We start from the raw sequence: 13,515 nt of genomic DNA on the forward strand, positions 1-13,515 counted from the left end.
CTGTTACCTATTGGCCACTAGGTGTCTGTCTTTGACTTCTGATCTTTCAAACCAGATGTGAGGAGAGGATTTAACCGTGACCGCTGCATCATTCCCATCAACCTGCCATGCACCTGGCCAACCTTAGAGACAAGTTAGACTCAAGTTCAGCTCAAAAGCAGCCATCTCTAATTTATCATGATTCATTCTCATTAGGACAGAACACACACACACACACACACACACACACACACACACACACACACACACACACACACACACACACACACACACACACACACACACACATCACGGGCACAAACGTTTCTACCGTGTAGCTGCCATCACTAGCAAAGATGATGACATCAATGGGTGTTGTGTGATTTGTGAATATACTGCCATTCTTTGGTTTGTTGTTCTCTCTGAAATTAAATGAGTTGGTTTAAGACACAAACACTTGTTGACAGGTTATGTTCTTTGAAATAGAGACATTTACCAAAAGATTCCTGTCCTGATAAATATAATGAATTCAGTCAATGAAACTGTATCTTAGGAAAGGGATATTGCTCCTGAATATTAAATATGTTGTACCTGTTATGATAGGTGACGATTGCTGTCAGAGCTCTCACACAGATGCGATAACACATCAGATGAACCTTCTCGCTCAGGTAGAACCTTAACCTGTAGACATGCAACGTAATGCCACAACAATTACTCCAGTCCTCTTATGATGTACACGTCAAGGTTAGATTTTGGCTAACATGCATGTGGTTACGCTGAATTAGTCATGTAGCGTTTGATCATCTTTTTACCCTTGTTACAGGGACCTTCCCTTACCGTATCTTATGCTTGCTTTAACTGTTATGAGAATTGGAAGAAACTTACTCTCTATTTGGTAAAAAGCTCACCAAAGTAGTAAAGACCAGAAGCAGACCAATGCCAGTGACATCCAGAGTAACCCTGCAGAAAAAAAGAACAAACCGTTTGCTCAGGACTCAACCTATACAATGAGATGAATCTTACTGTCTAAACCACATAATCTGCTTGTGGGATGCTCTGACCTGAGAGGCAGCAGGACGCTGTAGCGGAAGAGGACTCCCAGGGGCCACAGGACAGTAAGTCTCAGATTGATATGACGGAGGTTGTATTTGCCTCGAGTCAGCAAGTTCCAGCTCTCCAGTTCCTGGGCCGAAAAGCACTTGGTCACCTCATCATGCAAGATACTCTTCACACCTCCTCGGCAGAAGAAGAAGAAGATGTCAGCCATCTCAAACTCCAGCTCTGAGCGTAAACAGCTGGCAGAACTTCAGAGCTCCTGGATCTCCTGCTGCAGGATGATGGAGGCTCTTTGGCTATGATCCCTACAATGAGAACAAAAAGAAGAAAAACATGCATTAGAGTTTACAGTCAAAATACCACAGATACAGCAATTTTGACAGAGACATATTGAAATGTTACTTTTTTTACCATTAGTATAGAGTAGCTGATTATTTCACTTAGCTCCCATCTCCATTCCATCCCCACTAATTTAAGAGACAAAACGTTTTATTAGATTATGTTTGCTGTAATGTTTGACAACATAAGAGTGACAACCAAAGACTTACAATAAAGGACTAGTTTGCAGGATTTTCTTATAATCATTTAAAATAATTGTGTTTTTGTCATTTGAGAACATGCCCTTCATATAGGGAGTGGGTCCAGTGGCCTGTTGCACCACCGTATTTCTACAGTTGCAGAACAGAACAAAACAAAAACCAAACACTAACTCTCCATATGTTCTACTAACATGCTGGGTAAAGGAAGGGATAAGCAGAGGTGTATTTAGTTGTTTGCTATCTGCTGCCTCACCACTAGATGGCACTAATCATACACAGTGATCCTTTAATTTAATATAATACTGCTGCCTGGCAGCCCTGAGGTTGGACAAGTAGTAATAAGAACTGTAGGCCTCCAAACTGCATTTAAGGTTAAATATTCAAAGAGGATGTCAGCAGCATATAGTGTGATATAATCGGAGTGATTAAATTAAGCAGCATGATCCCTGGAGACAAAGTGACAGATCTGCAACAAAGAACGTACTTTTCTAAGAAGATGAGAAAACACTGCAGAGAAATTGCAGAAACATTCATCACTAGTCTGGTCCAGTTTCAGCTTCAACCTAAATAGGTGTCAGTTGTTATGGATTGGGCACCTGTGCCACCTAGACCTGGAGAAGGACATTTAAAGCATGCCATAACCTGACCTAAAAAACAGGGCTGCAGCCCAGCGTCACCCAAAGTGTGTGAAGGGGCGGTATCACAGGTTTTTCCTTCCTACAGCTGTCAGACTTTACAATCAGCACTGCTCCAGTTAGTCCACACACACCAAAACAAAATAATAAATAATGACACTTTCAATCACATTGTGCAATACTTTTATTTTTCCTCCTTGCCTTAGTGTAAATTTTAAAATACTTAAAAAGATGCTGTATATATTGTTCCTGTTATTCTTATATTTTATATTTCCCTCTGTTGTATATTGTAAATTATAATTTTATGATCATATTGTTCTACTATTTATTGTTTCTATTGATGCTTCGTCTATGTGTGCTAACCACTTTGCTGCAGTGAAAGGATATTTCCCCTTTGTGGGACTAATAAATTAATATCTTATCTTACCTTGTGGAAGACAAAGAATTCAAAAGTGTACACACTCCTATGCCAACATGTACTCCCAGACCTGCTTCATTAAACCAAGATGTAGTAAGCGCAAAGTATAAGTACAATATAATATAGGACAACACACACACAAACACTTTATGCATTGTTTCTGTGCTCAAGTTCCAATAAAAACCTTTATTTTTATATATTCTGCTACAAATGTCAGTTGTTTCTTGCATGCATAGTTTCACACACTTAATAAAAGTAAAACCACTAAGTAATATTTGCGTTTTAGAAGAATATCTCAACTTTATAGCATGCATATACACCCCATGTCCATTTATGAACAGTCAAACAAAAATTTAGCTGCCCCAGGTACCAGTAAAGGACATTTCAAGCAGTCATTTTGAAAATATAACCAATGGACCCTATTTCCAAAACACTCTGCATACACTTACTACACTGAATAAGACTCAAATCATATTTGTGTAAACTTTCTTTGGCGTTTTTCATAAAGAAGCAAATACTGATTCTTTACAAATATAGATAATGAAGGTAAAAGGGTAAATATATTGATATTAGAGTTTATGCTCAGGGCAGTTCATGGACGAGGTGGAGAATTCAATTCATCTTGAGGTATTAAAAGTATAAATGTTGCATCAAAGTGAGAATCACTTCAGGACTGTTCTGTAGACTCAGTAGACTCACAAAACTCAGATGAACAATTTATCACAGCTCTCTAATACAAATTAAAGCAATGACAGAATATCTCTTTCATGAATGGTTTACTCTGTTGATCACCTACCACTGTGAATTAATGTGCTGATGATCTGTCAAACTCTATCTGTGTGTTCATGCAGAGAAATATTCAGAATTATTATTATTATTGTAACAATAATAATTATTGTTATATTATATAACATACATAATTAAAAAGGCCTTTTGCTGGAGTCAAGATGAGCAACTCACTGTTACTAGAGATAATTTCCTTCTGGACTTTTTTTGCAGTTGAAAGAGTCTTATACAAACTGAAAATGACATGTATATATATATATATATATATATATATATATATATATATATATATATATATATATCACAGTAATATAGGCATAATGTTATTAAAGTCAGAAGAAATGCATCAGTGCTACATATAATACAAAACAAATGTTGGCTTGCCTTATACAGTAGTAAAGGGACATAATACAGTACAGAACTGAGAGAGACAACCTAATGCACAAAACACAAACACGCAGCTTCGACAGGATCACATGAAATATTTCCATATTGCCATATTTCTTTGTGCTTATTGTCAGCCTCATAGAGGAATGTGCTGTATCGGCTTGAGTGTTTGCAGGCATACTGCCGCCTGTATTCTTTTAAATTGCTACAGTGATCAACCGAGTTACCATTTACCCATTGACTCAACGGCCACATAATTATTAGAAATGGTGTAACTACGAAAAGAAACTAAGTTTTTTTTTAAATATACATTGTAAAAGTCAGAAATGCAGCCGTTGGTTTTATTTATGTTCTAAGAAACAGCAGCAGCATATGATCAACAGTGTTGCTCCCGGGCTGTAGTCGTCAGACTTTGTGCTTCAGCGTGGCAGTTTCAGGGCATGGTTGATATGTTTTTTCTTTCTTTGTTCGATGACAGTTCAGAAGTTCAAGATCTATCAGTACTCCGTGTGGGTCGTTCTCCTCTTCCTTCCACACTCCCATGTAGTGCTTTAATACATTGACTCTTTCAGGAACTCATCGAGACATCATCCGCACAAACTCTGAGAAATAACAAAAAAGGACAAAGTGTTTCTTTAGTTAGAAAATAATCAGTGAAATATATGATGCAGCTCAAGTGGGCACAGCTGCTCCATAACATAAAGGATACGCATCACGATAGTTAAGGATTGGTACCTCTGTAGTTGAGGTATTGGTGGGTGGGTGGAGATGCACGGTGCAGCAATAACAATTTCATGTTAATGGAAGGGCATAACCTGAGTTCCACTTCATTTCACAGAGGAGAACTTAACTCGGCAGAATGTAAATCAGGCTTCAGGTCCGTTCCACCATGTAAACCTTTATGAAAACTGATTATAATCAGCTTGGGCAACACAAACACCATATTGTGTATATACTATGTCGAGATAGACAGTATGCTCATTTAACAACAGTTAGTTAAAGTATCTAGCCTGTTTACAATGGAGAAAATGTCTAATGTTAAACGCTGGACATGGTTCTTTTCTGACATATACCCAATCTCAAAAAACATATTAATTATTTTAACCATGATATACTGTACATACATTACATAGTTATTCTTCAACCTTGCTGTATCAAATGTCATGTTGGACATCCTGTCTGTTGGACTGCATGTAGAATTAAGGGCGAAATGTGATATGATGTTGTTGTAAGTAAAGTTGTGCTACTGAGAACAGCAGCTTTTTTTCTGATATTTCATCACTTACTGTCTGTATGCATCTTTTTCACTGTAGGTAATATATGAGGTGCTGTAATCCCTTGGTATGGAGATAATCTGACAGACCTACTGCCGTCATCCCCTCACCTCTGTGTCAGCATGGTATTGGAATATCAGTGCACACGTTGGGATTTTAGTATGTGCGTGTGTGTGACGAAGTACGCATGTTTGATTTCCAGGCTCTGCACATGGTGAAATGTGTTATGCTATTTTAATCGTAAAGCATGATGTCGCATAGCGCATAGGATGCTTCACCTTCAAAGTCTACGTGCCCATCTCCGTTGAGGTCGATGTCCCGTAGGATGTCCTCAAGGTCTCTGTGTCCGACCTGGAAAAGTCAGGTTGTGGGGTAGGTGTGAATGTCAGGCAAGATACACCAGTAAGTAAACAGATAAGATACAAACAGACACCATGAGTGATAGAAAGCTACAGAGAGGAGTACAAACACTCTTAGCAGCTCTGTACCTGTTGTCCTAAAAGTTTTTTCATTGCTTCTCTAAGTTCTGCTGTGCTGATCTGGCCATCACCATTAGTGTCAAACTGAGAATGAGAGAAAAGACACAAAATCATCAGAATCATGACAATTTATTACCAAAACTCTCCTTTCTTTTTCGTTGCCTCTAAAATAAACTCTACACATATGAATTAATCAGTTTTACCATGATTTTCAGGCCATTGGGAAATTATTTTGAACATATTGCTCTCCATGTCTTTCCTCACCTCCTTGAATGCGTCCCTCAGCTCTTTCACCCCAATCATGTCTGCAGTTTCAGCCAGAAGTTTGGGCCCCATGAGTTCAACAAAGTCCTCAAAGTCAACATGTCCTCCCACTGTTGGACGGATTGAAAAGAGGAAGCTTGGTTAACCCTCAGGGTATTCTCCGAGACAAAACATGAAATACTTGATTTGTTTTGTTTGCACTGGATCTAATGAATGGTGATGCTGAAGCTTAAGCACTGTTTTTAAAGTGGCTGAAAAAGCATTGAACTCAAACCTTCTGCGGGGATGATGACTTGATTTTCAATGTTTGTCGAGAGGAATGGGGGTTGATGCACATGTATACACAGAGACGCAGTATTGCTTACAATTCATGTTGATCTGCTGGCTCAGTTCTATTAGCTCCATCTCTGTCGGCATGTAGCCCATAGTTCTCATGCAGTTCCCCAGGTCTTTGCAGCCGATAAACCCATCTTTGTCTTTGTCAAACTCCTTGAATGCCTCACGCAACTCTGAGAGGGAAAATATAAAAAATATTAATTAGAAAAAATGTGTAATCTATATTCATATTCTTTGTTTTCCCCCTGAGATGTGACATACCATCCATTTCTTCGGGCCTCAGCTCTCTGTCCTGTGAAGGATCACAGTGCGAGGTTAGGATCCAAACTCTTTTGATATTTTTTTTTAAAATCATGCCAATACGCCAGGACTCCTCACACATTATGACACTGTAAAAAGAAATAAGTAACTGCAGGTATGTGCCGCAGAATGCCAAGAATCTTCTTGTTTCCTTCCAGTCAGAGAGGAAGAGCTTATCAGTGAGATCCTCTGCTGAAGAAAATATGTAGACTCTTGGCACTCTGTGACACCCTATAGGGAAAATAAGATGTTAGGTGATGGGATGGAAGTTAAGGAAAAAGATATAATGTAAGATGGAGATGCAGAGAAAATGGAAAGAAACAGAAACAGTTCCTTTATTTTCCAGTCAATTTATCTAAAATGACTCAATCTTAACCACTACATCCATAACAGCCATGTGAGAGCTTGTTATCAGAACAGTCATTAAAAAAGAGGTCGTCTACATTGAGGATTTCAACATCACTGTATTCTTAAATAACAAGACCTTGACTTGTGTTGTCAATGCTGGAAATAGACGAAGAGAAATAATTGTCATGTAAGGACCATTTCTGCCATCACCATAACTGGCTTTAATAATCCGCCATCCTGCAACAAATGACCACCTATGTATATGACTAAAGCATTATAAGTCGTGCGCATTAATATACACACAGACGCACATCCTTGCATTCAGCATTCCATATCAATAGATTTCATATTCTTAAAAAAGACATCTCCTGATTTCCACCACGTGTATTTGCATGCTGTAAGGGCTGATGTTACAATGAGCGGTGATTACTACACACATTCATCACACGTGTCTGTGTATTGTGTTGTGTTCTAATCTCTTGGCATGCACATGATATTGTCTGGACTTACGTACAGCCTGCCGGCTCTCTGCGAAGCCCTTGCGTAGAAAGATGCACGCAGGCCCCAGTACGTTGTGCATGGTGGCTCCGTTCTGGGCCATGGCCACTAGCGGCTCAAGATAGGCCCCCCCAGAACCCCCCTCCTCACAGGACTGCACTGCTTTGTAGTTCTTCTTTTGGTCCTGGAGCAGCATCCGGGTGGGGGGGCCAGACATGGGAGCAGGGGCAAAGACAGGGGTAGAGACCATGACTCAGATTGTGGCAGCATGGAGTCAACAAGGAGGTGGAATGGAGGGGGTAACAGACATATGTATGTCTGTCATAGAGTGTGGAGTCAGGTCAGTCATAATGGAGGAAAGCACCTCCGTCAGGGGGAAGAGGTTGTTATTTGTCATGACAAGAGCAGCTGATGCTGTCCATGAATCTGTCCTGCAGGTCACAATGCACAACAAAAGACTACCAAGCCTCTGTCTTATATGTCAGGTCATGCTTTATAGATAAAGCCAAATGCAACGCTATATCACACTGACAGCTTCATGTAACTGCTCTTTAATGTTTAGATGTTCATTTTCTTGCCTTGCAGGATAATTATGATTTATTACAGAATGTGGTCTTAGTTTTACACTTTTGACCATCTTTTCAAACAGTTATGATAACATTTTCTAACCAAAGCAATTGCTGAGATCTGGAAAAACAAAATACATATTTTAAAGAAACTCGCACATTAGCCAAACTTAATAGGAGAGAGTAAAACTATAACCCAAACTGTATGTTGTAAACATTAATCACAGTTTACATCAGAGTAGATAACTATCGTAGCTGTGCGCCGCTACAATCATAGATTAATTACCACTGTTTGCACACAGTATCTTCTCCAAATGAGGTGGTTTAGATCATATGACTGCTCATGTTTCTTGCCCCATCTAATTTGCTGTACACGTAAAGTGGTAATGTCTCCGTGCTTCAAACTCTCAACACTGACTTCACTGATAGGATGCACAAAATGAACTTCATTAGGGTTATATTAAAAGTTCACCCACCTACACATCTCAATCCCACACATTTTTTAAATCATAACTGGTTGATGGTGGAAAATAAGAAGTTGCTTATCACTTAAAATTGTGAAAAACATGGCACCAAAGTACTTTGTTGTAACTGAGAGACGATGTAGCTACTTTATAAGCTACGATCTTATAAGCTTGACAGACTTCTTACCTTTTCTATTCAATATGCAAAAACACATTACTTTACAGTGCAGCAGTATAGTGGAATAATCTGCCCACAAATCTGAAAATAATTATTTCACGGAGCGTGTTTAACGTTGCATTAAAGAAATGGTTGCAAAGTACAATGTAGCACAACTTTTTATGACAAAACTGAACATGTTGACATAGCTACCCTGTCACTTGCTATGTATATGTGACATTGATTGTATTCTCTGGTTTGTTCATGTGTTTTCAGTGTGGAGGATCACAATGGAAATAAACCTTTGGGCTTTCTTGAGTTTTTATCCTTAATGATTTTAATGTATAATGACTGCTCTTTAGTGTTATGTGTTTTTTTAGATCATCAAATAAATCAAATCAAATATGGGAAATATGCATTATCGTTGTTTATTTGCGGTGATAGATAAGCTGATATTACAATTACGACAAAAATAAGACCAAAGTTGTAATAAAATGAAATAATCCTCTAAAATCCAGTTTGTCAGTGGTAAGAAACGTCCACATAAGTTCACATTTAACTGACAGCATTACAACTAATGACATAGTCCAAATGTGTTACTGCATTGTCTGGAGGTATGAAAGAATTTAAGGGATTGATGACTCATTTGTATTTACAGACTGATGCTGGGATATTCACTTGTTGTTTTTGTGCACAAAACAGAATAATTGCGTTGTCCAGAAGGGGAGGCTAAAGTTCAGCCAGCCATTTGATTATAATCACCTATTAGCCAACCAACCAGGGGGGGAATGTTGTTCTCCCATCAGTCACCCCAATTACAGAGAGAGCTACAGGTTAATTAAGAATAGACATTCACTGCTCACCAGCGACCAAAAACAACTTCCTCTAAATAAAGCCAAATATGGTCTGACCATTGCTCTGACTAATATTTGAATTAGAGAGAAAAGCAGCCTGATCTTGCATAACGCAGAACACAAGAGACAATTCAAAGAAGGACTGTATTCATACTCTGTGACTATGTACTGCAGTAACGTCTCTTCTTGCTTATAATACATGAAAATGATGGTAAAGTCTTTAATTACCGCCATGTGACATCCAACTCAGTCGAGAAAAATCCAGCAAGAAGTGAATGGAGTGGACTCACTCACACAGGGAATTACCAAGGAACCATTTTTACTACTGCTTTATATCTCAGACATGAGCTAGAACCCGTTTCTTATAGGAAATGTAAGACATCTACATGCACACATAATGAAAAATGTATATGCATGCACATACAACATGCATATAAACGACGTATTATATTCTCTACAAATGACCTTCACGCTCCATCTGTTGCCATGCCAGTCCTAATGCCAATTCATGCATCCCTGCAGTCTCCACCACAGGAACGGATGCCTACTGGGTAATCTGACCAAGTGATGCATGGAGCAGGGCTGTCTGTGGGTATATCGTGCCAGAGAAGTACTATGAAGCCACGCGCTTGCAGTTATATAACCCCCCCCCCCCCAAAAAAAAGGCTGAAGTCAAGCAAGAACTTCTCTAGCACTCCAACACATTTTGCACAGATGGCATCAACAGTTGCATGTCATATAGTGCCTCCTCAAGGATGTGCAGCTGCTGATATGAAATCTATTTGTGCCCACTTCACTGAAAGTCTATTCAAGCGATCGCTGACTTGATGAGGACAGTAAGAGCTGTGTATTGTACTGAAGAAAGCTTGCGCTTTTTAAAAAAATGGTCTTCAATGTAATGTAATGATTCAGAATGTTCTTCATTCATTGTTCCTTAACTGCACATCTATGTTGTAATCTAAAAAAGCCTCAATGTCACTGGTACATTCGAGCCAATAGAATCTGATATAGTTGAATGAGCACACCTGTTTGTAACATCTACACTGACAGGTGCAGGTTCTCCTTCCGCTGGATGGTAAGGTGGCATCACTGTGCGGTTTGACTGACTCTAACGTTTGGTGACATGATCCAAATTCACTGACTTCATCTCTGCCATCAGGTCGAGCACAAGCAGCCCGGACCAACTCCTTTGACCTCTGTCTAAAAGGCTAACAAGGGTTTCTAGGGAATGCAACCATGCACAAAAGAGCATATGCATACAAACATATGATACAGATGATACAAATTTCATATAAGCACTGCTCTAAACAATTCCTTAAGTACATGCAGAATGAGTTTGCAGCAAAGTCCTGTGCAGTAATTAAGACTTTAAGCTCCTGGGTTGGAGAACACAGACTGAAGTTTTATTCTCCCATGTGCTTGGACTCCGGCAACACAAAACACAAGGTTCAGTTCAAGACAGCCTGTTAGTGAATACCCAGTCAGACAGTACACAGGGTTCAGTCAGTACAGGTCCAGTCAAATCGGTCAGGTTGGGGTCACATCATGAGACAAACATGCAGGGGATTCAAGGAGACCACAACAGAGCCGACCTTACCTTCTTGGTGAAAATTTTGAGCGACTTTACAGAGTTGCCCATTGCAAAGAAAAATCCTTCTTGTTTTATGTTTTCTCTCTAACCGTGTCTGTGTTAGTATGCCTGTATGTAAGTGTATGCATGTGTGTTTGCATATGTTGCTGGGCATGCATGGGAATTAGAGTGATTAGAAAGGGAAAGAGGGTTCAGTGGGTCACTGACTAATATAAGAGGACATTTGGGAAAAGGCAGGGAGGAGAGCGGAGATATCATAGGAGGCAGAGGAGGTAGGAGGGAGAGGACGAAGAAGTGTACGGGGAGGACCTAGAGGCGAGGATGCCGGGAGGTACGAGGGGAGGGGACACCGAGACAAAGGAGCAAATATGTAAACAAGGACAAAGGACAGATCAGAACAACACAAAGATAAGCGAGGGAGAGGAAGCATGCATGTGTTCAGAGCGAGATGCAAGTGCCAGGAGTAGAAAAAGCAAGATTGCCTATTCATTCCATCCTCTTTCCTGTAGTGTCTTTCCTCCCTCCCCTCTCTCTCTCTTTCTCTCTCCCTCTCTCTCTGTGTCCGTCTGTCTGTCTCTTGCCCTTTTTTACCCTCGCTCACTCCCTACTCTCACGCACTCTACAGTTTTAAAACATGCGAATGTGACAGAAGAAGCTCGTTCGGACAAGCATATTACCTTCCCCAGAGCGAGACGCTGGAGACACTAATCCAAACATGCACACACACACACACACCCGAACACACACACACACAAACACACACACACACATACACACACACAAACACACACACACACACACACACACTCGATTAAACACACAGGGATGTGGGGCTGTGGAGCTAAAAATATAACACACGCTCGGTCTTCACCCCCTACTCTCCCACATTTCTCCTGACTCTTCCCCCAGCATCCATCCTTCTCTTTCTCTCTCTCTCTCTCTCTCTCTCTCTCTCTCTCTCTCCTTCTCTCTCTCCCTCTCTCACACACACACACACACACACACACACACGTAGAAGCATCACAATGTCATGTTAAGCTTGAAGGGCACGGATTCAGATCAAAGCCAAAATGAGCAAGAAATGACACATGGATTGTGAACCACCAAGAATGCAAACCAACCCATGCAACGGCACACGCACACACACACACACACACACACACACACACACACACACACACACACACACACACACACACACACACACACACACACTTGGAAAGTCTATTGACTGAAAGAGTTTGCGTCGCTACAGATCAAACACCTCAGCAGTGAAAAGGAAAAAAGTGAAAGGGAATTCTGTAATATTTAGAGGTACTTGCACTTCCACTTTATGTTTATACTTTTACTTCACTACATTTCAGAGAGAAATAATGTCATTTTCACTGCTACTTTGCAGATTTAGATTTTACAGATTTACATAAATAGGACTAGCTTATAAAATATGATCGATTGCTATATCTTAATGTACTGAACAATATATAAAAGGGTTTGTTTTGTCTGCCGTTCGACCAGCTAGAACATTAAAATCTCATCAATGTTGTTGCATTAGTAACAATAATAGCATAAGCCGTTCTGCATAATGAGTACTCTTTGCCAATAATTATTGTGAAATTAGGACTTTTACTTGTAATGGAGTAGTTTAGCATTGTAGTTTACCACAAAGAAAGATGTCTTTCAGATTAAAAGGTCCCTATACTAATTACCATTCTCACTGCATGTGCACTGGAGGCTTCGTGTTTCAACGTGCACTTGTGTAACTTGCATTTTGAATCACGATTCGCTTCCAAACAACCTATGATGTCACAAAATCCTGCTCGTACACGTCTTTAGTTGAGCAGAGATAAACTTTCTCACTTCAGGAAATTAATTTGCAAACAGCCTTCCAGTGTCAAACTGCACATACATCATTCTGCAGTCAAACATCAATGTCAGAGGAGGAGTTGTTTAAGAGTCAGAGTGCTTCTCCCACTATTGACTAAAAACCACAACACGCAGTAGTTTTTAACATAAGCATTCACTTCTGCAGTAACACTAATAAACATCCTTATTTCCCTCTCCTGTTCGACCTTGTGTATTCTCTGCTATTTTAATAAACACATTCACACCGAAGTCACTTCAGATCTCGGTCCCATTCAATATCTCTGCGGCTCCTCTATGTGGTTCTACGGATGATTCACCCAGCTTCTCACCGGAGGCTCATTGTGAACTTCAGAACACATCAGACGTCAGACACAGGAGCCGTCAGCTCTCATAATGTCAGACCATAGTGTGCACGGGCATGAGATCCATTTCTCCTCTCTTTCTCTCTCTCTCTCTACATCCTTCTCCTCACCCTTTCTTACTCACACACAATTGACTTTACAGAACTACTTCAAGAGGACATACCAAAAACATTCACTAACATCTCAGGAGAATATTCATCTGAATGTCTGAAGATTATTTGGGAACTTTTTCCGGGAATTACAAATTTACAAATATATTCAAATGGATTTTTACAAATTATTAGTTGCACACAGTGCAAAGAATTCTTTATCCATTTAATAATACTGAAAAGAAGGAGGAAAAATAAAGGGATACAAAT

General features: G+C 39.8%; 2 protein-coding genes across 2 annotated transcripts; both read right to left on the reverse strand.

Moving 5' to 3' along the window:
• Positions 1-17: 17 nt before the first annotated feature.
• gpat4 (glycerol-3-phosphate acyltransferase 4) lies at positions 18-1,752 on the reverse strand (the record flags this gene model as incomplete). Its single annotated transcript, XM_083930134.1, is given in 8 exon segments — positions 18-122; positions 311-401; positions 571-660; positions 865-939; positions 1,041-1,285; positions 1,289-1,314; positions 1,317-1,340; positions 1,746-1,752. Coding segments are annotated over 8 exon segments (663 nt in total).
• A 2,624-nt stretch (positions 1,753-4,376) lies between these two features.
• On the reverse strand, positions 4,377-10,979 carry cabp1b (calcium binding protein 1b; the record flags this gene model as incomplete). The annotated part of the gene is made up of 7 exons (XM_083930261.1): positions 4,377-4,402; positions 5,353-5,425; positions 5,563-5,637; positions 5,818-5,927; positions 6,183-6,326; positions 6,415-6,445; positions 10,938-10,979. The coding sequence occupies 7 exons, from the start codon at positions 10,977-10,979 to the stop codon at positions 4,377-4,379; spliced, it is 501 nt and encodes a 166-aa protein (XP_083786387.1).
• Positions 10,980-13,515: the final 2,536 nt, after the last annotated feature.

This window comes from Echiichthys vipera, assembly GCF_963691815.1.
Source record: "Echiichthys vipera genome assembly, chromosome: 16".
In the NCBI taxonomy this organism is placed as follows: domain Eukaryota; kingdom Metazoa; phylum Chordata; class Actinopteri; order Perciformes; family Trachinidae; genus Echiichthys; species Echiichthys vipera.